The sequence below is a fragment of the Enhydra lutris genome, unplaced genomic scaffold (genome assembly GCF_002288905.1).
Source record: "Enhydra lutris kenyoni isolate GAN:26980312 unplaced genomic scaffold, ASM228890v2 scaffoldscaffold17, whole genome shotgun sequence".
Taxonomy (NCBI): domain Eukaryota; kingdom Metazoa; phylum Chordata; class Mammalia; order Carnivora; family Mustelidae; genus Enhydra; species Enhydra lutris.
In genome coordinates this window covers 10,866,683-10,893,566 of record NW_019154101.1, presented here as the reverse complement: position 1 = coordinate 10,893,566, position 26,884 = coordinate 10,866,683, and the positions used below count along the sequence as shown (strand labels likewise).

At 43.9% G+C, this 26,884-nt stretch overlaps 1 protein-coding gene and 1 pseudogene across 2 annotated transcripts in view; one reads left to right on the top strand and one right to left on the bottom strand.

Moving 5' to 3' along the window:
• The window catches only part of LOC111147878 (cap methyltransferase 1), a 57,111-nt gene that overhangs the window by 4,386 nt on the left and 25,841 nt on the right, over nucleotides 1-26,884 (top strand). For both annotated transcript variants that reach the window (XM_022504142.1, XM_022504143.1), the window contains 11 exons: nucleotides 6,430-6,581; nucleotides 8,476-8,634; nucleotides 11,285-11,377; nucleotides 12,782-12,853; nucleotides 14,021-14,115; nucleotides 14,226-14,298; nucleotides 19,294-19,492; nucleotides 20,508-20,626; nucleotides 22,611-22,707; nucleotides 23,032-23,164; nucleotides 23,886-24,065. In XM_022504142.1, the coding sequence (XP_022359850.1) occupies nucleotides 6,430-6,581; nucleotides 8,476-8,634; nucleotides 11,285-11,377; nucleotides 12,782-12,853; nucleotides 14,021-14,115; nucleotides 14,226-14,298; nucleotides 19,294-19,492; nucleotides 20,508-20,626; nucleotides 22,611-22,707; nucleotides 23,032-23,164; nucleotides 23,886-24,065 (1,372 nt within the window). The remainder of the gene's footprint in view (nucleotides 1-6,429; nucleotides 6,582-8,475; nucleotides 8,635-11,284; nucleotides 11,378-12,781; nucleotides 12,854-14,020; nucleotides 14,116-14,225; nucleotides 14,299-19,293; nucleotides 19,493-20,507; nucleotides 20,627-22,610; nucleotides 22,708-23,031; nucleotides 23,165-23,885; nucleotides 24,066-26,884) is intronic.
• Nucleotides 4,199-4,527, bottom strand: LOC111147881 (annotated as a pseudogene).

Sequence of the window (26,884 nt, the reverse complement as noted above, 5' to 3'; positions counted from 1 at the left end):
TGTTTTTTTAGAATGTAAAAGAGAGAAAGGGAGAGGGGCAGAGGGAAAGAGACTCTTAAGCAGGCTCCACACAGAGCCTGACATGGTGCTCAATCTCATGACCCTGGGATCATGACTCGAGCTGAAATCAGGAGTTGGACACTAAACCCTCTGAGCCACCCAGGTGCCCCTCATCCTTTTTATTTTTCCGAGGCAAATAAACAATGCTAGATTTCCCTGTTTTAGCTTACTTTAGCTTTTTTGTTGTCATAAAAACTGAGGGCTGGAGTCTGATGTCTTTATCAGCATGATTGCTCTCTCTGCAACCTCCCCCCCCCCACCCCATACCTGGCATGGAATAAATAATCAGTAAATAGTTACTGAATAGAATCGATAGAAGGCAACAGTAGTATCTTTTCCAAGAAGCTTAAAATGCTTTACCTCTTTCATTTTGCCTATCCCTCCTCCATTCTATAGAAGATCATTTCAGGGGCACCTGGGTGGCTCAGTGGGTTAATCCTCTGCCTTCGGCTCAGGTCATGATCCCAGGGTCCTGGGATCAAGCCCCGTATCGGGCTCTCTGCTTGGCAGGGAGCCTGCTTCCTCCTCTCTCTCTGCTTGCCTCTCTGCCTACTCGTGATTTCTCTCTGTCAAATAAATAAATAAAATCTTTAAAAAAAAAAGAAAGATCATTTCATTAAGTAATTAGCATTTATATCATCTCTGTTCTGAATTGGCTTTTCTTTCTTCTTTTTTTAAAATTTTATTTATTTGAGAGTGAGAGAACACGAGCTGGGGTTGAGGGGAAGGGCAGAGGGGCAGAGGGAGAGGGAGAAGCAGATTTCCCGCTGAGCAGGGAGCCAGACAAGGGGCTTGATTCCAGGACCCTGGAATCATGACCTGAGCCAAAGGCACCCCTGGAATTGGGTTTTCTTAGGTGTCCCCTGGATAGTGTGCCCTGGTAATTTACTGTCTCACCAGAAGATATATATCCGCTGAGATTTATATGCAGCTTTCCTAGTCAAGTCATTACAGTAAAGCAAATGTGTTCCCTTGTGCTTCAACCACTTCTACCTGGACGTACTGTTGAACAAGTGATTGAAAAACGCTCTTTAGGGAGTGCAAATAGAAAAACAAAAAAATAGTAGTTACTATTTCTGTCTTTCTGAGCCTTATTTGTGCTTTCTCTGCTAGATCAGTGTGATGCCTCATTAATAGACCTATTTAGTTTAATCAGTTTGTTTGTTTTACTTTATCAACAAGGTAAGTGCAGTGCCAGGTCAGAGATTGACACCTGACCAGAGTAACGAAAAAAAGGGATGTTGTTGTGATGGCCACTGTGGGATCATGTGTTCTTTTGAGTATTTTAAGAGGAGTTTGAAGGCATTTTTAAGCCTAAATAAACTCTTAGAAATTTGCTATTAAATAACCTTTTGAAGTAAGAAGAGGCAGATAGGGGTCGTTTTTTTCTTTTTGGTTGTTTTTCTCAGGAAAACTGTGGTCTAGTCTCCCAGGACAATTTTCTTTTCTCCTTAGCTGTGCATCCAGTGTGGGCTCCTGGCCCTCCCACAGCATGTTGCTTTGGAAGTTGCCAGGCCCTTTTGCAGGTACCACACTAGTAGTGCCTTTCCCTCTACCAGGTTTAATTCTTCGCTAAATAGGCTATTCTCCCTGAAACACCATTGCTTTACTGTCAGCCCAGATTCATGACCTTAATCAAAAACTTCCTTTATTGGTATCTGTTTAAATTGCTCTAACGAGTTACCATATGTCTGGCATGAAGGAGAAATTGAGTCTTTAAACAGGAATGTGTATATTCCACAGCAGTTGTTAGGCAGGTTGTGATATTTATTAAAACCCATAATGTATTCCTCTGTATCTGTGTGCTGCTCACCTTGGCCATTAGTGGTTGGAGCTGCCTCTCCGTATGTGTTGTCACGGTCATTTTTAATGTTGGCATGTTTGCCCTACTGTTCTGTTGCCATGTAAAAAATTTTTGCCCTGCTGTTCAGTTGCTATGTGAAAAAATTTGAACTTTTCTTCTTTAAAATGACTTAAGAGTAATGATTTCTATCAGGTAGAGAAGAAATCTTAAATGAAAACTCTAAATAATGTTTTGGGCTATCTTAGGTTTTAGAGGGGAAGCTCCTGGGGAGGTAAATGGGAACGCCACCCAGCTTTAGCAAGTTCTTAATGAAACTAATCATTTTAATAGACTGACCTTATTACTCCTGTTAATTTATATCTTCAATACAAAATTGTCTGCTCAGTGTTTGCTGAATTCTTACCAGTCTTGGGAGATGAAATCTCCCCTTTAGTTATTGCTGCAGCCACAACAGTTGTCTTCTTTCCACCTGAAAAGCATGGCCCCAAAGGTCCAGGCGTGAAAATGGGCAGTGGCTGTGGCTGTCTGTGGACATGAGGACTAGTCTAGGCAGCTTTGTCTTAAATCATCAGACTGAAAACTTGCTTCAAATACCACATGAAATAAAAGACAAATAAGGCTTATCCAGCACACTTCTTGATCTCACAAAGAAATGCTTAGTAGGATGGATTTTAGCTTTCATTCACCTCACTCTCAGAACCTGTACAGACGTCTGTATGCTGGGTAACTCCTAGGGAAGGGGATGGAGTGGAAACATCTCTGTCCCAGAGTCTGGTGCTGGTATTTTGCATTTAGGCACCACTGATTTGCCTAATGAGCCCTCCACCCAAATTTGGTTCTCCTTGTCATTTTGCTCCAAGAATGGTATGAAGACAAAGAAAACAAAAGATTTCTCTTTGAGATCTGAGGGTGGTTTGTACCCTGCATGCGGAGGAATGATGTTCATACCATTGATGAGTGCCCATTGCTGTGTCCTCAGGCAAACCTGACAGCCTGGCAACTCCACCTAGAGCTGGACCAAGGGCACACTCTCCTTTGATAAGGATACCAGGTTTTCCTAATCTTTAAGGAGGTTCACCTGTGAATCCCCAGAAAGCTGGTGAAAGGGATAGTAACTGATCTAACGTTGTAGCTTCTGGTGAGTCAGGACCCCAGGTCCCTGGGCTGCACAGAAAGAAACTTTGGGACTGTGCTCAGAGAGCCACCCACATTCTTGGCACCCCCCTCTTTCTGTACCAGTCAGTATGGAAGTGACTGAGTGAAGAGAGGCTACATCTTTGGAAGTACGGTTCTTTAGCATGTGGGCCCTCTGTTTTAGAACGTGCCTCTTTCTCTTGCATGGGAGATAAGAGAGACCCAGGGTTAGTCTCGAGCCACTTGAGAGGTCTTTTCCCTTAGATCTGCTGTCCTCTCAAGCTTGGTCTGGAAGGGAACCAAATTCTTCTCAAGGAATGGTACTTTATTTCTTTATAGCTGTATTTTTTTACTCTACTTTTCAAATGAATATATTCTTCTCACACAGAAAATGAAGAAAAGTGCAAAACAGAAAATAAATATAACCTCACCTCACAGTTTCCATGGTTACTCATTATTAATGTTCTGGGTCTTTCCTTCTGAGTGGCACTCTCTGGCACTCTGTGACATGTGCTGCGTTGGTCTGTGTAAGCAAGTCAGCTCCTTAGGGAACTGGATAGCTTTCTAAGAGGAAAGGGGTAGGGGTACCTGGGCGGCTCAGTCAGTTAAGCATCTGCCTTCTGCTCATGTCATGATCCCTGCATCAAGCCCCACGTTGGGCTTCCTGCTCAGTTGAGAGTCTGCTTGTCTGCCCCTCCCTGCTTCTCATGCACGTGTGCTCTCTCTCTCTCAAATAAATAAATAAATACCATCTTTAAAAAAAGAAAAAGAGGAAGGGGTAGATTTGGTGCCTCTCATATGAGGTTATTCTCAACCAAAATTTCTCCTTACTAACTGCTTGGGAGCCAGAATGTTGGTTTTAAGTTTATTCTAGTTTTTTTCAAATATGTTTGTAAGCCTTTTCTTTCTTCTGCAAAATGTTATATCACTAAAAGAAAAAAAAAGTTTATTTTAGCTATCTGATTTTTGTGTTTTTTAAAAATTTTTATTATTTTAATAGTTTCTTCATGGACCAATCTAAGTTATTTATTTAAGCCATCTCCTGCCATAAACAAAAGGATGGAAGATCAGTATTTTGGTCATCATTTGACACAAGTAAGGGAGGTGAGCTTGAGGTCCCATATACTTTTCTGGTCCTCATGCGGAGTCATGGTCCAAACCAGTGCTGTGGTCCCCGCTGGGTAGTGGTCCAGGTTCTCCTTATTCATTTTCATAGGTGGTTGGAAGTGGATTCATGTGAGAGTTATGGAATAGAGTGTGACTATCATCTCCCCTGGGAAAGGGCTTGGACCTGCTGCAGGAATGAGGTAGGCCACGAACTTGGGGCTCTCCATGCTCTCTGTGATGTGACTTCAGGAAGACGTTTAGCATACTCCCACATCGGGGAGCGCTATGAAGTAGGGGAGGGCCTTCCACATCTGAGCAGAGCCCTCCTCACCGCCATGGGTGCCACTCAACATGGACTGCCCCACATGTGTCCCTGACTGACTTAGCAGCTCAGAAACCCAGGACCCACCTGCCATCACCATTTTCAACCTGGACCTTAGTTATCTGGTTTTTAAACTCTCTGAGAGTAGGATTATTTCTGTAGGAGAGAGGCCCATTGTATATACCATGGACCTTTTATAGAACATGTCCAGGCCTGGGGTGCCTGGGTGGCTCAGTGGGTTAAGCCTCTGCCTTTGGCTCAGGTCATGATCCCAGGCTCCTGGGATCGAGCCCCGCATCAGGGTCTCTGCTCAGCAGGGAGCCTGTTTCCTTCTCTCTCTCTCTGCCTGCCTCTCTGACCACTTGTGATCTCTGTCAAATAAATTAAAAAAAAAAAAAAAAGAAGAAGAAAGAAAAAAGAAAATGTCCTGGGCCAAAGTTGTCTGATCAATTAAACAATACCAGTGTTTTATTCCCTTTACAGGTCTGACAGATACCGTATTTCAACCTACTGGCTGGAGGCGTGGGGGAATGGGAGTTCTTAAATAATAGTCCAAGGAAGGCCCAATTCTCTATTAAGATATAGGCATTTCATACTCATGCTTAAACTCTTTGTTATTGTTTAACCTTTTTAACAAAAGTTTAAAGACTTAAAATTTCTTTTTAATGGCACCAAGTTATAAAGCTGCTTTATTTAAAACCGTCTTTGTCAAAGTTTTAACACTGGAACGAAGTTAAATGTACCCAAATGAGACTTGAAGCTATTTTTGGTAGTAGTACAAATTTCGTCCTATGGGTATTACTATTTTCAAGTTTTTTCTTGTATATGGAACTTTTGAAAGGAAAATTTATGTTTCAATTCCTAGATTACTTTGTACATGCCTCCCTCTATAAACAAATGTATTAGTAATTAATATATTAAGGCTGTCAATCAAGACTTAAAAGTTTTAAAAAATTCACTGTAGTGAGTACTTAATTTTTTGTTGAATGGGAAGACTCAATCCAAGTGTTGGAGATGGAAAGTTGAGTGTGACACAGTTCTCGCTCTCCAAGAGTGACCCTGGCCAGTGGGATGGCATTTGTGCCGGATGATGTGCTGGTGGTGCTGCTGCCCCTGGAGCACAGTGTGGAGGAGAATTGGGCCTGGGGGGCTGGGGAGAGCATTTTGCTCTTCTCAGATGCTAACCCTGAACAAGTTTATGTTCTCATGGGGAAGTGGATGAATCAGTGCAGTTAGGCTTTAGAATTATGATGCCATTGCAAGTTATGAATACCTGAATAGTGACCTTCATGGATCTTTGAAGAGTTGTTTTACACTGCTGCCTTTCCTCAACACCTCCCACAAGCAGCCAGGCTTTGACTCATCAACACGGAGAGTTTAGTGTGTAGGCCAGGGTGGTGATCGAAAGAGAACAGTTACTTCTATAAAATGTCACAGCTCATTGTGAGCCAGCTCTTCTCTGGGGCAGTGCTGTAGACATACCCTCTTACCTGTGAGTTTGAAGGACCGTGAAAACAAAGGAATCTAGGAGATTAAACAATCAGACTGTTAGTCCTGTGATAAAATTTTGAAAATGGAACTAAGTATCCTTGTTTGGAAGGTGATGTTCAAATAATAAGCAGCAGAAATAACAATTATATCTTTAATAAATACATTTTATATTTGACAGTGTACTTTCAGACACATTATTTCATTTAATCTTCATATAAGTCCATGTGGTAGGTAGTACCATCTCAGTTTTATAGGGGAAAAATTGAAAGAATGGGAAAGGACACCTGATATTTTGAGCTCCCATCGTCTGTCAGGTACCATTAGGAACTTTCAGTGACTTGCCCAAGATAACACAGTAAGAAGTAGAGAATACATTTGACCCTGGCTCATTTAAAGAACATGATGTGTATAGTGCATATACCGAACACTAGTTGAATAAATGAAACTTGGACTTTTAGAGGCTACTTGGTGCCATAAACTCACCTGAGCATTTTCTTTTTTTCTTTTCCAGCATCTACCACGAGCCTAAGTGGGTCTGACAGTGAGACCGAGGGGAAGCAACACAGCTCTGACTCTTTTGACGATGCATTCAAAGCAGACTCCCTTGTGGAGGGAACTTCTTCTCGCTATTCCATGTATAATAGTGTCTCCCAGAAGCTTATGGTATGTCAGTGCTTGGGTTGGGTTTCTAAAGCTCTACCAACGGAGTAAGAGAAGGGAAATTGTATTGATGTGAAAAGAAGAAAAGCTAGGGCATGAGTTTTTCTTTTGCTTTATAGTGGAGATTTAGTAGAGAGTGTGGCCCCTTTTTTAACAGAAGTATCTGTCACATTTGAATTATCCATGGGAAGTGGCTGTGCAGGCCTGCTTGTCCTGTCCTATCCAAAGCTGGATCACTTTGGATAGCTTATCGTGAGTACATGTGAATGTACTTCCCTACACATGGACGTGTGTGGTTGGGTAAAGAGGCTTCATCATGGGAGTTTTTGCTCTAGTGAGTGATCTCAAGAGAATGACTAAAATCCTGCTCACTCCATGTGCCCAAAAATAAATGAGAGTAGTACAGTCTTTAATATGACTTTGAAAAGAAGGTTCAGTTTTCCTTCCTAGCTTCTTTATCCCATTGATATACCAGAAGAAGAAAAGTGACTAGGAAGACCTGCTGGCTTTCCTGATAAAACTTCAGTGTAAGTGCACAAAGGTTAGGGAAATCCAAGTTTGCTTTCTGGCTAGCTTTAATATTACAGGTATTAACTCCTCCGTTTTCATTTGGATTCATTAAGGAATGGGAACTGCCACTTCTAAGGTCATAGTCAGGATTCTAGTTGGGGGGCTGTAGATTTGGGGAAGTGGACAATGGGGAGGTTTGTGACTGAGTCAGCCTTTTTGTTCTGTTTTGTTTTTAAAGATTTATTTTTTATTTATTTGAGAGAGAGAGTGGGAAGGCAGAGGGGCAGGGGGAGAGGAAGAGAGGGTACTTCTCAGTCAGCTTTTTTGACCTGGAGAGAGATTTGTGGCTACTGTAGGAATACTCTCCAGCTCTTGAGTTGGTAATACCCCTTCCAAAGGGAATATAGACCTTCAAGAGGGGATTACATTTTCTTAGGGTTGGAGTTATTTTATTAGACAGGTCCTTGGGCTTTGGGATTTAGGTCTCTGTTTTGGGGGTATATATCTGGGCCTAGTGACTCTAGAGTTTATGTGAGCTTATGGACAGTTGTGACACTTAAAAAAATATTCCCAGGGCACCTGCATGGCTCAGTCAGCTGGGCGTTTCAGCGCAGGTCATGATCTCAGGGTTGTGAGATTGAGCCCCTCATCGGGCCCTGCACTGGGCATGGAGCCTGCTTGGGATTCTCTCTCTCTCTCTCCCCGCTCTCTCTTTAAGGGGAAAAAAAAAAAAAAGGCCCTCTCTGGTGTCTTATGGTACTTATGGGTCCATACCTCAGTTTTACATGAAGCGAGTTCAAGTGGGCTCCTGCAGGCCCTCACTGTCTTTACATAGTAAGGCTATTTGAGTGGCTGCGGGTAAGGTTGAGTTGCTGCTTGAAGCAGTTTCATTGTAAATTATGTTCTCTTTACCAACTCAACTCTAGATCTACTTTTTACTTAATCAGAGAAATTAGCTAGAAGGGTAGTTGTGTAGATGTCCAGTGAAATTCATTAAGTGCTCTTGGTGCTTTTAATTACAGCTATGAGGTGCCTTCTCATTTATCCAAGTTCTGGTTGCCCTAGACTTTCACCTCCAGAGTAAATAGCCACTGCATGCACAGATAAACTGTAGTTACTTATTTATGCTTATTTTCTTCATTAGGCTAGAAGGAAAGTTTCAGCCTTACTTATCTGTGTTTCTCAGAGTTTAGCATAATGTCTGACACATGGTAGGGGCTGAGTAAATGTCTGTTGGTTTATGCAAGTGCTCTGTTATTATTATCTCTTTATTATTTATTATTTATCTATTATTATTATTTATTATTTATTATTATTATTATTTATTATTATCTCTTTATTATTATCTCTTTATTTATATAAATTCTCTATTTTGTGTCTTTTTCAGGCCAAGATGGGCTTCAGGGAAGGTGAAGGATTGGGTAAATACAGCCAGGGTCGGAAGGACATCGTTGAGGCCTCTAATCAGAAAGGCCGAAGAGGCTTGGGTCTGACACTGCAGGGCTTTGATCAAGAGCTGAATGTGGACTGGCGAGATGAGCCAGAGGTAACTGGTGAGGGGAGGAGGAGACTGGAAGGCCAGCTTGTGTTTTCATGTGTATGGCTCTAAGTAGCCATGTTAACAAACTAGAAGTCTCCAGAGGCAGTAGGATTTTGAACTGAGTTTTTACATGGAAGGTACTGGGGGTGTCCAGAATGGAAACAGAAGAGATATACTGAGGGAGATATGCTAGGCTGTGGATTTATTTTCTGTTAACGACTGTGAGTAGAAGATGCTGGAAGGCAGAGTTTGGTTCCACAAAGAACTTTAATAGATAAGCCTTTCCACTAGTGGCTAAGGTACCTTGTAAGGCAATGAGTTCCCTCTGCTGAAAGGATTCAAAGCGGTTCAGTGAGGACCTGCTCCCCCATTGGGTGAGTGACTGGATTAGGTGCCCTCGAAGGTCTTATACCTCTACAGCTTTATGACACCCGAACTCTGTGTAGGTGTTTATTTATACTGTGTAGCTTTCCTGGTGTGGCTTTAGTCTGCTTATCTGCTTGGGTACTAGTTTGTTTGGACCTAACTACCAAAAGAGACTCATATCCTTTTTCATGGCGCAGATGATGTTGAGATTTTACTTTTATTCATTGGTATATGTCCTGTCTTATATCACAGAGAATTCCAAGTAGGTATAGTGAAACAACTAAAAATAATGATGAAATATTGCCATTATAGAGTTGAAGCTAGAGAAAATAGAACACAAATGTCTAGTCTTCTACGTAGCTGGTGTAGTTGAGCTTCACATGTGGCTGTGAACTCTGGAGAATTGATATTTTATTTGTCTGTCTGATGTTCCAGTTCAGGAAAGAATTCCCGTGAATTGTACATGACAAAAGCCTAATAAGGCTTCAGAGTAAGATGCTGACAAGTCAGGAGCTAATGGCTTCCGGGGGTGGTCCTGCTGTGTTGCCTTGTAGTTGTAAGGAGATGAGACCAGCAGAATAGCAGATGAGACAGTGAAGAATAGGGTAAATATTTGTAATTGGGTCCTAGATGTAGGTTTTTACCTCAGAAATTCTTCGTGCTTTTTGGGTCCTCATTTGTATGAAAACCAGTAAAGAGTCCCCATCCTCATAGTGGGGCAGAATTAGAACTTAGCTAAACTCAAAGTCTCAAATTTGCCCATAGAAATCTCTATTTTTCATGGAGACAGGCTATTGAAATTCCTTTTTGAGGCAAGGCTGTCCTAATTGTCATTTACCGTGTATTAATTTTTCTCCTATGAAAGATGCTCTATTTCTTGGTTAAGAGTTTGTCTTAACTATTAGTTGGTATCCACTTCTTTGAGGGAGAGGAATCTGTGTTGCCTCAGGTGACTGTCCATCACTGCAGAGGAAGTGCCTAGTGGCTTCTGCAGCGCAGGATTATAGAGGGCAAGGTTTGACCCTTCACAGACAGCACTTTGCAGTCCATTTTTGCTCCTAATGTTCATGCTTCTGTGGAGAAGTTGAGTCTGCTTACTCTCTCCAAAGGGACATCCCAAGTTTACATGAGCTTTTTTTCCCATAGAGTTTATAACTTACAACCATTTATAAATGGTTAAAGGTGATGGATTTGACTGGGGGAGGGGGAGCCGTGATTCACTGTCAGATTCATTGACAAAAGGACTTCTGTAAATTTTCTTTTAAACTTTTTCTGTGTTGTTGATCGTTAGCTTGCCCTCAAGACCTTGCATTGTGTTACCATTTTATGCCTTTCAGAGCATGTAATATTACCTTTAATCACATTGCTTCAGTTTGCAACGGTGAATCTCTTCTCCATACTTGCTTGGGAGGCAGTGGGTAGAGCTGCCATGCGGGTTAGCCACCTGTTTAAGTTTTATAATCTGTGTCTCTAGCTCAATAAACATAGTCCTGGCTGCACATTAGAATCATCTGGGGTCTTCTAAAAAAATGTGATTATACCAAGTTTCTGCCTCAGACTGACAGAATCATATACTCTGAGGTTGAGGCCTTGTTATCAGTATTTTTTAAAGGACTGCGGAGGGGTATTTGGCTTGCTGAGTTGGTGGAGCGTGCAATTCTTGATCTCAGGGTTGTAAGTTCGAGCCCCATACTGGATGTAGAGATTACTTAAAAATAAATAAAATCTTAAAAAAAAAAAGACTGCAGATATTTCTTATATATAATGTATTTCAAAAATTAAGAGAAAGCACCATTGAGATGCCAGTTTCTGCTTTGGGATTGAATAGGCAAGGAATCCTATTTGTGAATAACACTTTAAAGGGCATTGGAGATGAGACTCATTGCCATTGGGTCTTCCTGGTATAATTACCTTTTCATAGACTTCTAGCCTGTGTGTACTTCTCTGTGTCCCTAGTAGTCTGATTGTAGGCCCTTTCAGTCAAGGATCATGTCATTTTTAACTGCATTCTGAGTACTTAGCCCATAGTACATATTTATGAAATAATATTGGAACAAAGGAAAGAAACTTTGAAGGTTTGGGAAGTTTCTTAAGCTTCAAACTAGAATTGTAGCTAGCCTTCCAAAGTTAACCCTCAGTATCCTGGCTCAGTTCTCAAGTCTGCTCAGCTTCCCAGACCCTTCCATCTGTCTAAATCCCTTTTGATTGTTTTTGGGGAGGCCCTTGCAAGTTGGAGCATAGCTCTGATGGGCCATCTTCCTCGACTTACTGTCCTCTTTTTTGTTTGTAGCCCAGTGCCTGTGAGCAGGTGTCATGGTTTCCAGAATGTACCACTGAAATTCCTGACACTCAGGAAATGAGCGATTGGATGGTTGTGGGAAAGGTAGGACTTCAAGAAAATGTACCCTGAATTCTTGGCACTTACCTCCTGACTTTTCTCCTTGAGTCCAGTGTGTCTGTATGTATACTCATAGTGTAAGAAAAATGTGAATCTGACATTACTGGCAAGAATAAAGTTTTGTCAAGGTGGTGTGTCAAGGGGTTTATAGGTATGCCCCTGGGAGATGTGACAGCGTTTTTTTCTCCTAGTCATTTAACTTGCAAGGCAGCACAAAATGCATAACTTCTGTCTTTCTCATGGATGCTTTTTAGGGTAGCTTATTATACATTTGTGTATATTCTGGTCACTGCTGGGCACTGTTCCTGGTAGATGAAAAGACACTGTCCCTGTCCACAGAAAAATAATGGGGGAGTTGTTACAGAGGGAATTTGTTTAATCTCCTTCTGGAAAACTACGAATAAAGTACATAGCTACCAAATCAGTATGGTCTAGAGAGCAATTCTCCCAAGTGTAGGGCCCCCTGGGGATCTCCCAAGACCCTTTCAGGGGCTCTACAGGGTCAAAGTTATTTTCATAATGATACTGGAAATTTACGTGCTTTTTTTCACTCATTCTCTCACAAGTTCCAGTGGAGTCTTCTAGAGGCTGTATCACAACCAGTTGAACGCAAATGCAGAGAGGAGAGTCTGGCCATCTTATATTAAGCCAAATAGTGAGAGTTTTATAAAAATGAAAAACAGTGCTGCTCTTCTCATTAAAAGTTTTTTTGGGAAATATAGTTATTTTTCATAAAAATATTTATGTTAACATAGTGTGTTCTTTTACACTGAATAAATTGTCTTAGTTTCTAATAATAAATGTTGCTGTGTATATATCCCCCACATAAACAAAAGCTCTTTGGGGTCCTTAGTGGTTTTGAAATGTGTAAAACCTGAGAACACCCAAGTTTGAGCATCCCTTGGTTTAGAGATAGCCTCACTGAGCCATGAGGTTTGATTTGACACCCCTGTGAGGGTCTCTTGAGCCCTCGTTATCTCTGATGCTACCAGGTCAGTGCAGTTGTACCCCTTACAGATCAAGAGGCTTCCTGGTTGAAGGACGGGTTTCTGTCATTTAAGGGCAGTCCCCATCCTTCTGCCTCCATGCTCTGGGGGCAGACAGCTAGAATGTTTCCTTCCTGTGTGCTTTCTCAGCCTCAGCATTCATGAGTCTTGTATCCATATGGTGCTCTAGTCAGAGCGCCCAGGGGACTGCTTCATCTCCCAGCCATCTGGAGTACAGCCAGAGGGGTTTAGGATTTTCTCTTTCCTGCACCTCAGGGATTGATGTTCTTGGCAGAGACTCAAGCCCCTTCTTGCTCTACTCACTTAGAACCCTCATTTCTCCATTCATTCCCCCAACTGCAGTCATACGTAGTCATTATCGATTATTTTCTTCTTTCTGTAGAGAAAGATGATTATTGAAGACGAAACAGAGTTTTGTGGGGAAGAGCTGCTTCACAGTGTGTTGCAGTGTAAGGTAAGGCCTGTGGGGCTGGAATACCTTGTGTGAGGGCATGTGCTGGGCTCTTACAGTTCTTTTGAATTGGTTGGGGGTGGAGGACCGAAGTTTAGCTAAGATTTTTCTTGGAGATGAAATGTGTGGCTTGCCACATTTCTCCAGTGTATCCTTTTCCTGGGGCCTTGTAGTATTATGCTCTTCCTGTGGTCGGTAGCCAGGAAAGGCTCCACTTAACTTCAGTGGGTCGGTCCATCACAGTCCTGAGGGGGCGTGGTGTAGTGAAAAGTTTGGAATGATTCTTTAGTGTCGGGTAGACCTGAATTCACATCCTTGTGAATTTAGGCCCTTTGCAGCTTTCTTGCTGTGTGACCTTGGGTCAGTTGCTTTAGCTGCTCTGAAGTTTCCTCATCTGTAAAATGGGGAGAAAATACTTCCCGGAGAAAATACTTCCTGTTTTGAGAATTAAATTGGATAGTCAGCGTGAAGCCCCTAACATGCCGGGCAAATGTTAGTCTTTCCTTGATAGCTTTCGGTGTGAGTTTGTGTCAGGAAGTACATGGCCCAGGGCAGGATGAGCCAGGGAAGCTCTGAGGAAGAAATGGGTTAGAGAAGAAGACTCAGACCAGCCTCACGAAATTTTTTTTGTAGGCAGAGGGTTGGGAATATCCTTAAGGTGATTGGAACTCTGGTGAAGTGAGGTTTTTTTTTCTCAGGGAGAAAATAGAAGAAGGGAGAAGGAATCCCTACTGTGTGGGTAGGTGCCATCACAAAACACTGGTTTTGGTTTGCTTTGCCCTCTGAGTGAGCCTTACTATCAGTACTCTGGTCCCTTGGAAAATTGCTGCTGGACTGGAGAAACAGATTTGCTCTGAGGATTTGTGATGCCAACAGGTGGCTTTGTGCCTACCCACAGGTGCCATTTATTAACCATTTTGCAGGGATATATAAATAAATGATAAATACATTTTATTTATCATTTATTTTTTACCACTTCACAGGTGAGGTAGTTGAGGGTCTGAGAGATTGAGCAGTTTGTCTAGGGTCACACAACTAGTCATTTCAGAGCTGGGATGCGGCAGTATTGTAGCTCTTCCAAGGGCTGAGATGGGCTCCTTAAGCTCTTAAGTCCCCTGTCCCTTCCTGGAGGGTGATGCTCACCTTAAGGTTCTGACTCTCCCTGGGCAGAGTGTGTTCGATGTCCTGGATGGGGAGGAGATGCGGCGAGCTCGGACCCGGGCCAATCCCTACGAGATGATCCGAGGAGTCTTCTTCCTAAACAGGTTTGCTGACATTGCCCACCTTTCCCTTCCCCTGACATCCACTGTTCCACCTTTTCATAGTTTTCCATACATCTGGTGTATTGAGTTGTGCTTTTCTGTCTTTATTGCAGGGCGGCCATGAAGATGGCTAACATGGATTTTGTGTTTGATCGCATGTTTACAAATCCACGGGACTCTTGTGGGGTGAGAACAAAATTCTTTGTCTGAATTCATAGTGCTAAATGGGCTTACGCTTCAGTGGCCTAGAAATTGCCATTTGTGCAATGTCAGGAGACTATTCCTGCTATGTGAGAGAGATTTTGCTTTGAGCTTCTCAAATTAGGTCCCATGGTGCTTCCTATGGTCCCAGGGATGCTCCAGTAAGCAGTTGTCTCTAGGGCTTCAGGCCCAGAATTGTAGCCCCCAACTCTGCAGATCCTGCTGCTCACCCCAGGTGGAGGAGGGTAGGGCTTACAGCAGCGGCAAAGGGACATTTCTGGGCAAAATCAGCAGTTGTGACATCTGTAGGCCTAGGGAGCAGGGAGGAGGAGGGTAAGAGATAGAGTGTGGGCCCTCCTCCTGCATCCATCAAACATGTATTTATCCAGCTCCTACCATGTGCCGGGCACAAGGAATATAATTTTGAATGAGATAGATGGGATCCCTTCCCCTGTGGCATTTAGGTTCTGGAAGTTCTGGTGGATTCGAGAACTGGCAAGGGTGTGAGGTGGAAATGTTTGTAAAGCCTTTCTGTGGAGGCCAGTTGCTGCCAGGATGAGTATGTAGTCTTTACAGTGAGCTTGTTTTCCAAATTCAAACCTGTGACATCATCTGATTTGTGTGCTGTGGCTGGTATGAGAAGGGAGTGCTTGGGGAAATGTGATGTGAGTATTGAATGAAATGTAAGCATCTGGGTCCTTTCACTGGTCCGTTTAAAATCAGTATCCTGTCTGAAAATCTAGGCGTGTTGTTCAGTGACGGGTTGTGGGGCAGGAAGTACAGCACTTAACATTGTAGGTGGTGTCGCTTAAGTTCATCCCTTTTTTGGGCTTCAGCTGCCTCATCCCTGAAATTAGCTCTACTATCATGTCAGAGGGTTGAGGTAGCACCAGAAGCCTTTAGGATCTGTTCCAGTTCTAAGATCTGTGATTTCGGATGTGACCACTTTCCCTTTCTGCCGTTCTGAACCAGCTTCATGTGAGATCATAATTATTAGATTTTGGTCCTTCTCAAGAAGTGGTAGAGCAAAATGATTTTCTACTGTGCTCCGTTTCATTTCTCTGAACACAGACACACCATAATGATAGAGAGAAAAGGAAATTTCATTCTAGCATTCCCTTCAGGGTTTCAAAGCACTTTCACTCAGTCCTAAAAGTTCTCTTTGACAGTGACGGGCCAGGAGCCAGCTGTTCCCAAACCTGTTTCTGCTTCACTCTACTTCCACTAGGCCCCTGATTATCCACCCGCTAAAGGAACTTATTTTCCAAGTTCTTTAGTGTTTCAGTTCCACCTCCCTTACTGCTTCCCTCCATGCTGGCAAAACTGGCATGTGGACCCCTCCAGCCCATAGTCATTTCTCTCCCCCAGGTCTCCCTCCCTGTTTTCCAGGACCAGCAGGCAGCACAAAAGACCTCTTGGAGTTAGCATCTTGAGAAAATTAGGTTGATATAATGTTGGTTTAATTTTCTGAGCTCCAAATGATTTCCTTTAAACCCCTGCCTAGCAGAGGAGCTCTGTCAGGCTGCTGGGAAGCCACATCATTTTGGGCTTTTGATTATAAATGCCTCCAGCAGCTGGGATCTGGTTATTGTCTTTTGCTGTCAGGAAAGCGAAGGAGGCACCAGGGTTGAACCATTCAGGTCAAGGGTGGAGATGTTAGTTACATAGGAAAAGGCAGCTGTGTTTGTAATGCTTCAGGCACCTTCTGGACCTGAACTGATTGTTACTGGCCATGGAGAATTGCCCTTTCAGAGATGTTTCCCTGCACTCCACTATAGGAAGTGATTTCTCTCCAGCCCCTACTGTTTTCTTCTCTCTTTTCATCTCTGTTTTCCCCTGAGGACCAGAGTGTGTTTTTCAGGTGAGCAGAGTGCTCTAGCACAGTCACCCGTAGAGACGGGAGTGGCTGAAGGGTTTGCTAGGGTCTCAGTAGTTCTTGGATCAGGCAGGTTTTTTGTTTTTGTTTGTTTTTTTTTTTTTTTTAAAGATTTTATTTATTTATTTGTCAGAGAGAGAGAGAGAGAGCGCGCGAGAGTGAGCACAAGCAGATAGAGTGGCAGGCAGAGGCAGAGGGAGAAGCAGGCTCCCTGCTGAGCAAGGAGCCCGATGTGGGACTCGATCCCAGGACGCTGGGATCATGACCTGAGCCGAAGGCAGCGGCTTAACCCACTGAGCCACCCAGGCGTCCCTAGGTTTTAGAAGAACATGGAGAACTTGAAGCCTGAGCAGTGTGGGGAGGTGGGAGGTGGGGGACTATGAAGTTTTTCACTGGCATTCTGGTTCTGTGGGTTGTGGTAAAAGGAGAGAAGAGACTATGTAGGGAAACGAGTTATAAACAAGAATTGGAAGAGACAAGGGAAAGAAGGGAGTTTAGATTCTTGGGGGATATGCTAGCCTATAATAAACCATAACATTATGTGTGGGCTTTGTGTGCTTGGGAATATTGCTGAAGTAAGTAGATGTTGTCCGTGAAGCCTTACAGGAGACAAAAACTGAATGTGGATTTTAGAATTGCAGTGGTATCTTAGAAGAAATTAGACAGCACTTACAAAGTACCCCCTGAGCTTGAGTACTACATGAGGTGATGGAAAGGGACAAGAATTTTGACTCCAAGGAATTTGATCTAGTTGAATATTGTATCATCTTATGTTTGTTTAGTATTTACAGTTTATAACCATCTTTGACATATGGTACTTTAATCCCACAATAGCCTTGAGAACCTACATTAGTCCCAATTTACAGTTGAGGGTGCTCAAGCTTAAAGGCGTAAATTGTATGATGGCTTTAACTGCACAGCCCGTAGGTGGCAGAGGTGAGAACTCCAACTGTCCTTTCTATGAAAAGACCTTCTGGCCATGACCTGTGAGGGCCACATGTCTTGAAATCAAAGAATGAAATCATACTTATGCCCTCTTTTTTTTTTTTTTTTTTTAAGATTTTTTTTATTTATTTGACAGAGAGAGAGAGATCACAAGTAGGCAGAGAGGCAGGCAGAGAGAGAAGAGGAAGCAGGCTCCCTGCCGAGCAGAGAGCCCGATGAGGGTCTCAATCCCAGGACCCTGGGATCATAACCTGAGCTGAAGGCAGAGGCTTTAACCCACTGAGCCACCCAGGCACCCATACTTATGCCCTCTTTTTGGAGGTAATATTCTTTCATTGATTAATTTTCCTTCCTTCGCCCAGCCTTCCTGAGCCAGCAGCTCTCTGGGAAAGCCTACAGCCTGGGCTAGGTATGGCCAGTGGTGAGGAACGTTGTTTTTCCTCTTCCCAGTGTGTGCAGGCCTTAAACTTGTGATTCTTGCCTCCTTGCCACTGTGCTGCCTAGAAAATGCCACATAATGTTCTCAGTAAGTGCCATTAGGTCTTTTTTTTGTGTGCAAATGAATATAATCCAAAAATATGAATAATTGATGGCTCAGGAATAAAGAATACTGGGCTAGATTGGTGGGAAAGAAGAGCAAGAACTGATACATCTCCACATGCCTGGGTGGGCTTGTCATAGGATGATGAAGTTTATTTTTAGCTGAAGTCAGTTTCTCCAGAGACTTCTTCACTGTTTTGATGAAGCTGGATAGCTATCATCAGAGGCAGGGCCCTTTTCACCCAGAAAGTGATGAGATTGTGAACATTTGTATTTTCCATTTCTTTCTTAAAACCTTCCCCTAAAGCTTTCTGATCTTTATCTAGCAGTTACAGAACTCTGGACAAGTACTCAGCCATGACAAACCTATGGAGAGGGAGGGCTGAGCTGCCTAAGCTCCTTCTCGCTGGATGTTCCTCAGGGTCTTCTTTAGTCATTTGCTCTAGAGCTCAGTCTCTTCTTGTCACCAGTGCAGATGGCATATCCACTGTGCCTTGGAGCTAGGTCGGGACAAGTAGAATTCGCCCTCTGCGACCAGGTGTATAGAAGGGAAACACAGTATGGGCCAGTGCTGGGTTCAACTTAAATATCAGATTAAGAGTTAAAAGGTACTGGAGTGACCAAACCTGTAATCCAGTAAAAATTCAAATGATGATTGTAATGTAGTTATTTCTGAGGTGGGCGGGCCCTCTGGGGGCTGCACACCAGCGTCTCCTTCACCCTCTGCCTTGTTGGCCTCCAGCTCTGCACCGCCGCCCCATGCACCTGGCCCGCAGAGGGGCAAAGGCAGGAGAAGGGAATGCAAAAAGGAGGAGACTCAGTGCACTGTGGTATCTTGGATTGGATTCTGGGACAAAACAAAGACTAATAAAACCCAAATCAAGTCGAATTTAGTTAATAGTGTACCAATGTTGGTTTCTTAGTTTTGAAAAATGGCCAGGTAAGATGTCAACAGAATTGGAATCTGGATGAAGAGTATATGAGAACTCTGTCTTTGCAGCTTTTCTGTAACTCTAAAATTATTCCAAAATAAAAAGTTAATTGGAAAAAAGTAGGGAGAGTCGAGAAGGAAGAGAAGGGAAGCAAAGGCTGTGGTTTGGAAAGGTAGGCCCTGTGATTGGGAGGGGGAAATGTTAGAGCCCCTCAGGCTTTGGATGGGAAGACCTGAGTCTAGCAGTCTGGCTGACTGGATTCTGAATAAGCTTTCTTGCATGCAGGCTATGAACAGGTTGCTTTGTGTCTTGGTGTCTTTTTTTCTCTGTCTGTAAGTGTGGGATACAGCATCTAGTCTACTCAGTGGGACTCTTGTAAGGCAGGATATGGTAAGGAAAAGACTCTGAGAAATAAAAATGCATGCTCAGATTCCTATTAAGATGCTTTTATTAGGAGTCTGAGCTGGGCCCTATGGTTGCGGGCACCAGGGGTATTTTGAAGTAGGGATGGGCAACTCCAGAGGGCAGGGACTGCAGAGGGTACATCTCCTGGGTGTTGTGGCCCTGGCGGGAGCTCTGCACTATGCTTGTTGAAAGGCTCATTTTACTCCCCCTGCATTCTCCTTCCTGTTTCCCATTGAGCCAGACTTTTTCCCTTCCTCCCTTGTCCTCCACTTGCCTTTGCAGAAACCACTGGTAAAGGACCGGGAAGCTGAGCTTCTATACTTTGCTGACGTCTGTGCAGGCCCAGGCGGTTTCTCGGAGTATGTGCTGTGGAGGAAGAAGTGGCATGCAAAGGGCTTTGGAATGACTCTGAAGGGCCCTAATGACTTCAAACTGGAGGACTTCTACTCGGCCTCCAGTGAGCTCTTCGAACCCTACTATGGTAAGGACACGGAGGAGGAGGTCCTGGGGGCAATGGGAGACTGTCCTCTGTGGGGACTCTAGGTCAGAAGCAGCTATTACCACTGGGCATGTTTCCTTTACTGGGTCCCTCAGCCTGGGGTTTCCAGTCCATGTCACGAAGATCTTGGTTCCCTCTAGACTGTCTCTTTTTCCCTCAGGCCTGTAGGATGCAGGTTAAACACTCCACAAGGCAAACTCTCATCAAAACCATATTAAATCCTCTTTTCTTCTCTTGTGGTGACAGGAGATAATGAAACTGCCTGATCTCCGGCTGAGAATTGGCAGAGTTCTTAACAAATACAAACCCCATGCCCGTCTCCAGCACTGTGCACCGGGTGTGGAATGCACTGGGTAACAGACAGCTCAGCAGCCCCACGCAGTCCCCTCCACTCTTTCTTGATTGCTGTGATTTGGCAGCAAATCCCAAGTTCTTTCGTAACAGTTCTTATTTAAAAATTGATACTGGTTTCTAAATGTCAGTGCTTTATTATTTTATTTATTTATTAATTAAAAGATTTTATTTATTTGACAGACAGAGATCACAAATAGGCAGAGAGGCAGGCAGAGAGAGAGGAGGAAGCAGGCTCCTTGCTGAGCAGAGAGCCGGATCCCGGGCTCGATCCCAGGACCCTGGGATCATGATCCGAGCTGAAGGCAGAGGCTTTATTAACCACTGAGCCACCCAGGCGCCCCCATGTTGGTGCTTTAAACACAACTTCAGTCTTGGAGAGGAAGTTCCTCTGTTTCAGTTGGTGAATCTTCACTAGACAACTCTTTTTGAATTCTGCTCTATTATAGCAGGGCCCTATTTTTGCCTCTTGGTCCATCACTACAAGGCAGCTTGGCAGGATAGATCCTGCAGTGAGTTGCTCCCCACAGGGCCTTTTCTCCTGGTCCTCAAGGAGAACCTGTGTTCCCAGCCCCAGAGTGCTTGTGTCCCAGCTCCTGGGATGCAGAGGATGGATGAGCTGAATGTGAATCTTGTGCCCTGCCAGGTGAAGGTGGGATCGATGGAGATGGAGATATCACCCGCCCGGAGAACATCACTGCTTTTCGGAATTTTGTCCTGGATAACACAGATCGCAAGGGTGTCCACTTTCTGATGGCCGATGGGGTAGGTGATCTTTTTTCCACAGGGAGATGCTTTAGGGATTTATCATGTTAGAGGCTTATTTTGTTTTATTTGGTCCTTTGCTGCCCCAGAGGGTGGTGGTTCACTATTCAGATAGTAGGGATGTGTGATGTATGTTTTTATTCTTTTTGCACACATTTTCAGTGATTCTTTTGTCAACATTGTAATGTTGTGGACATCTTTGCTTGGAGCAAGTGGATTCTTAGCTCACTTCCTCAGAGGGCCTTGGTTGGCTGTAAGAGATGGTAGGTGAAAACCGTGACCACAGTGGACTAGGCAAAAGTGATTGGGAAGAACATTTCCATCATTTGTCACCTGGCTGTGTTTCCTGGTAGAGGCTGTCCTTACACCCCTAAGCCTCTGGATGGCTGACAGATAACCAGAAAACCAAAGGCAGCAGCTCGGGGGAACCCACAGGAGGCTCTGGTTGGAGGTCAGTGGTTGGGCTCAAGTGAATATTCAGGGAGCCTTGTTCTTTGGGCAGCTGCTTGAGGTACAGAGGGCATCCCATTATGATGCTGCTGGAAATCTTTTCTGCAGAGGGCCGCTACTTCCTCTAAGAGGAAGGACAACATGGCTAGAATTGAGAAGAGCCTCAGAGGTCCTTGGGTGGCCTCTCAAGCAGTAACAATGTGGAAAGGTGAAGGAACGGGCAGGATGCCAGCACAGGATCTGAAGATGCCCTGTCTTACCAAAGCATTGTGCACAACAGGGAACAGCAGAGAGACAGGCTTGGGGGATAAAGGGAAGGGGGACTGCTGCCCCTGAGCAGACGTGGGGGCCTAATGGTGCTTTTGAGGCTGTTAGTGCCATGTGGCTGGCAGACAGAGTGCAAACTCAAGGGTTGTCTTTCTGCTTAGGCAATATAGACTGGTGACTTGGGCTTTTTTTTTTTTTTTTTTTTTTTGATTGACCCTACAAATAGACATGCATTTTGAGAAAAATTTGTAAATCTGGAGGACATGGCTAAACAATTTTGGACTCTGAGTCAGTTAGCTATTACCGTTGTAGGACTGAGTGAGGGAGACCTGGTCTGGCTGGAGCTAGCTTAACAGAGGTCAGCCTCCTTTACTTTTTAAAAAAATTGTGATAAAAAACATACACAGTGTTCCATCTCAGCCATTTTTAAGTGTATAGTTTAGTAGTGTTAAGTATGCCCCCCATTTTTTTGAAACAGATTACCCTGCTTTTTTTCTTTTTGTGAAATTGAAACTCTGTGGCCAGTAAACAGCAGCTCTCCTCTCCCCGCTCCTCCAGCCACTGGCCTCCTTTACTTCTGTGTGAGCTTGACTCTCTGCTCCTGTTGGCATCTCACAGGCAGGGGAGACCACTCGAGGAATAGGAAGGCACATTCTTTGAACAAACACCCTGGCCAGAGGCCCTGCCAGCTGGAGGGAGAGGCTCCATGGTCTTGAGACAGGAAGGGGGTTTTGGTCAGCAGAGAAAGAGAGATTACTGTGACAAGAGTTGAGCTAACTTTTCTTCTGTCACCATACTGGGGCCTGGTCGGTGATCAGCACAGTGGCTGAGTAAGACCAGGCAGAGCCGTCACACCACTCCGTGGCTCTTGGGATGAACAGGGTATTCTGTTTCCTAGCTTGTAGTTGGCCTATGACCAGCCAGTATTTGCCTCCGTCCTCCCTTACTCTTCCCCTGGATTCCCACACGGGTTTTACACTTTTTTGGACCGTCTCCTTGAAAAAGTAGACTTGGTTCTACCCGTGGGAGCGATGAAGCAGAAGGAAGGCCCTGTTCTAGTAGTCAGGCCTGGGTCCTAGTGCTGACTTCACCCATGAGGTGCCATACGACTGTGCCAAAATAAATTAAACGCTGAGCTGTGTCTGTATCAGTCAGATGGTGGAAGTCAATGAAAACACTTGAAGACGTCTCAGTGAGGATGGGGTAGGGATGAATGAAGTCCTCATTGTGTCTCTTTCCTACTCCGCTTCTTACCCTCTCATTTCAGGGTTTCTCCGTGGAGGGGCAGGAGAACCTGCAAGAGATCCTCAGCAAGCAGCTGCTGCTCTGTCAGTTCCTCATGGCGCTGTCTGTTGTCCGAACAGGTGACACTTCTCAGCTGTCTCCCTGGCCCAAGACCCATTAGAGGCCCCGTTGGACAAGAGCATATACGGGGCTTGGGAGTAAAACAAACAAAAAAACCCTGCTTATCTCAGGTGACTAAATGAGGCTAAATGAGGAATGTAGGGGAGTACATGCTATAGAAGCCCCAGAAGCCCCTCGAAAGCTGAGTCTTCCCCTTAAATTGTCTCCTTTAATGGGCCCAGGCAGTGGGTCCTTGGCTTTGTCATATTTATTCCCTGAGGTTACATTATTGCCTCCTGGGATAGAACCCACTGACTGCTGTTGGTGTGTTTACTTGACTCTAGGCGGCCACTTCATCTGTAAAACCTTTGACCTATTCACACCATTCAGTGTGGGGCTCATCTACTTGCTCTACTGCTGCTTCGAACGAGTGTGTCTGTTTAAGCCGATTACCAGCCGTCCTGCCAACTCAGAGAGGTGAGGCTTTCCTCTCCGTTCTAATCAGACTAGTTGACTGCATGTTAGCACAGCACATCCTGCTGCATCTCTGGCATAACTACTCAAGCTTCATTAAAACCCTGATTTTTAAGGACGTAGTTAGAACCAGTAGGAGATCGGATTCTGACCCTCATGGTTCTTTGGTGTGCCACTTCAGCCTCTGCCTCCTTCTCCACAAGCCTGATTCCGCACACTTAGGTGGGGGATCCTTGGCTTGGTCCAGGAAGGAGAAGGTGACCAGAAGAAGGGGCTCCTGGAGGGACATGGGCTGGTCAGGGGAAAGGGGGCTGCCAACCAGAGGCACTGCTGTTATCCCAGTGGGGACACAGTATGCAGTGCTCCTGCATGATGTGAGAGAAGTTGTGGCCAGTCTGAACTGCTGGGTGGCTTGTTAAAAACACAGGTTTCTGGGCCCCATTCCTGGAGAGTCTATTAAGTAAGTCTGTAATTTAACAGACTCCCTGGTGATGGTGATGCAGCCGGCCTGGCATAGGGCAGGAACCTCTGCTGCTGCAGAGGGTAGAGATATAGCCCAACATAAAAAGGAAAGAATTGAACTGAACTTCTGCAGCAGAGTCTGTGCTGTTCTTTGTGCATGGACTTAAGTCTGTTTAGCTTTATGACTCAGCAGGGAGTTTGGGGAGGAGGAATGTGGGGGAGAAGCCCTTGCTCAGTGGACTGACAGGATCTCTTCCCCCAGGTATGTGGTGTGCAAGGGCCTGAAGGTGGGCATAGATGATGTGCGGGATTACCTCTTCTCAGTCAATATTAAACTCAACCAGCTGCAGAACACTGATTCTGACGTCAACCTTGTGGTCCCTTTGGAGGTGATCAAGGGAGACCATGAATTTACTGACTACATGATACGATCCAACGAGAGGTGAGCAAGACCGGGTGTTTTTTGCTGACACCACTGGGGTATCAAGGAAGACCTGAGAACAAAGGACTGAATGACTGGCTCTTAGTATCACTTGGTCAGTCCTAAAAAAATTGGTAACTAGGATGGGTCTGCTTGTTCCAGAGCTCCTTGGACTTTGAGGAGTTGGGGGACCCTCATCCTACTCCCATGCTCTGTTCCAGTGTGGCCAGTGGGAACCTGGTTGGTACAGCCCTGCCCATGGGAGCCTGAGGATGACAATGAAACCTGACAGAGAGCAGCCTTGTCCTGTGTCCCTGGAGGCAGGAGTGACTGCTCTTGAATTGCTTCTGTTTGTGAAAGGCTGTCATGGTTGTTGCCTTGTGAAGCTCCCTGTTTGGAGACAGGAGGTGGCTAGGAAGCAAGGATGCAGCATGCTTTGGAAGTTTCTGGTATTAAAGTTTTTTTGCCAGTTCATGAATTCCCCAGTCAGGTGATCTGAATGTTGTTCTGTTTTGTTTTTTTTAAACCTTCTTTGATTCCCACCCTCTGTCCCCGCTTCTTGTTACTGGTAGTAATTTAAAGTAGTGACAGTTGGCTCAGTCTTCTAAGTGGGCAAGCCTGAGAGAAAAATTTTTGGAGGTACGTTGGAGAGTTGTATAGTAGCAGTGAATCAGTACAGGTGCTTTCTCACGGAGCAGACAGGTGTTGGAAAGGTCATTTCTAAGGGTACAGTCCCTTCTCCCAGAGAAGTCTGAAGGTATGGGTGGCCTTGGAGAATCACAGAAGAGGAAGTCTTTACCCATTTATCCATCATCCTGCAGTATTTTAACTCTCCACAGTACTGCCACCAAAGTGCTCTCATCTTGATGGTAATGGGAGGTACCAAGGTGGAGCAGATGCTGAGCTTCAGCATGTTATACATGAGGAAGCAGGCTGAACTGGTCTAGAGTCAGCAAAACCACGGCTTTGTAACATTTCTGGACTTCTTTTTGCTGAACTGTGTTATCGTCTGCTATGAGCGCGTGTGGACGCACGGCAGAGCTGGACTTCTCAGGGGAGCCTGGGAGGCTCCGTCGGTTAAGTGTCTGCCTTCGGCTCAGGTCCTGGGATCAAGCCCCACATCCTGCTCCCTGCTCAGTGGCAAGTCTGCTTCTCTCTCCCTGCCCCCTCCACTCCACTCATGTTCTCTCTCTTGAATAAATAATCTTAAAAAAAAAAAAAAAAAAAAAGAACTGGACTTAGTGCTCCCAAAAGTTCACGGTTTAAGCAATCCAATATCAAATCTGTTCTCTTTTCTTTTTTTTAATTTTATTTATTTAGTTGACAGAGAGAGACAGTGAGAGAGGGAACACAAGCAGGGGGAGTAGGACAGGGAGAAGCAGGCTTCCTGTTGAGTGGAGAGCCTGAAGCAGGGCTTGATTGCAAGACCCTGGGATCATGACCTGAGCCAAAGGCAGCTGCTTAACAACTGAGCCATCCAGGTGCCCTAGTTCTCTTTCTTTTCTTAAAAAGATTGATGTATACTTCCATAATTGAAGTGTAGATCTTTATGTGGACACTTCATTTTTGACGAATGCATATATTAATGTAGCCTACATTTCTATTAAGAATAAAAAAAAAAAAAAACCAACATTACGGTAACCTCAGGAAATTCCTTTGTGTCCCTGTCCTGGCATTCTAGAACTTTGTATAAATGGAATCATACATAGACACTTTTGTGTCCATAATTTTTTTCTCCTTACCATAGTGTTTCTGAGATTCTTTCTTGTAGTGTTTATTTGTTCCTTTTCATTGCTGAGTAGTATTCCATTGTATGGACATATCAAATTTATTCTCTCTTGATGGACACATACTATATTTCTAGTTTGGGGCTGTTAGGAATAAAGCTGCTAAAACACTTTTGTGAAGGGCTTTTGATGGACAAATGTTTTCATTTCTCTTAGATAAATATCCAAGAACAGAAATTCTAGATCATAAGTTAGATGTGTATTTAACTTTTTAATAGTGCCATGCAGTTTTCTCAAGTGCTTATACCAGTTTATACACCCTCCAGCAGAGTGTGAAATTCTGATTGCTCTATGTCTTTGCCAACATTTGGTATTGTTAGTCTTTTTCATTTTTGCCATTCTGGTAGAGGTGTAGTGTTTGACCGTTGTGGTGTTTTTTGTTTTTTTTTTTTGTATTTTTAAAATTGAATAGTGTATTAGTTTTAGGTGTACAACATAGTGATTCAGTGTTTATATACATATATGAAATGGCCACAACAGTAAGTCTAGTTACCATATGTCACCATACAAAGTTGTTACAGTATTATTAACTGTATTCCTTATGCTGTACTTTATATTCCTATGTCTTATTTAATTGGAAGATTGTACCTCTTAATCCCCTTCACCTATTTTGTCCATCCCCCCCAATTCCTTCCCCTCTTTTAACCATCAGTGTTGTCTATATCTGTAAGTCCGTTTCTGTTTTGTTTTTATTTGTTCATTTGTTTTGTTTTTTCTATTCCACATATAAGTAAAGTCATATGGTTTTTGTCTTTCTGTGTCTGACTATGCACTTATTTTACTTATTATAGCATAATAGCCTCTAGGTCCGTCCATATGGCTGTAGATGGTAAGATTTTGTTCTTTTTTTCATGATCAAGTAACATTCTGTTATATACATTCATCTTCTTTATCCATTCATCTATCTATTGATGGACATTCAGCTTGCTTCCATATTTTGGCTATTGTAAGTAATAGTGTGATGAACGTAGGAGCACCTATGGGCTTTTCAAATTAGTATTTTTGTTTTCTTTGGTTAAATACCTAGAAGTAGAATTGCTGGACTATGGTAGT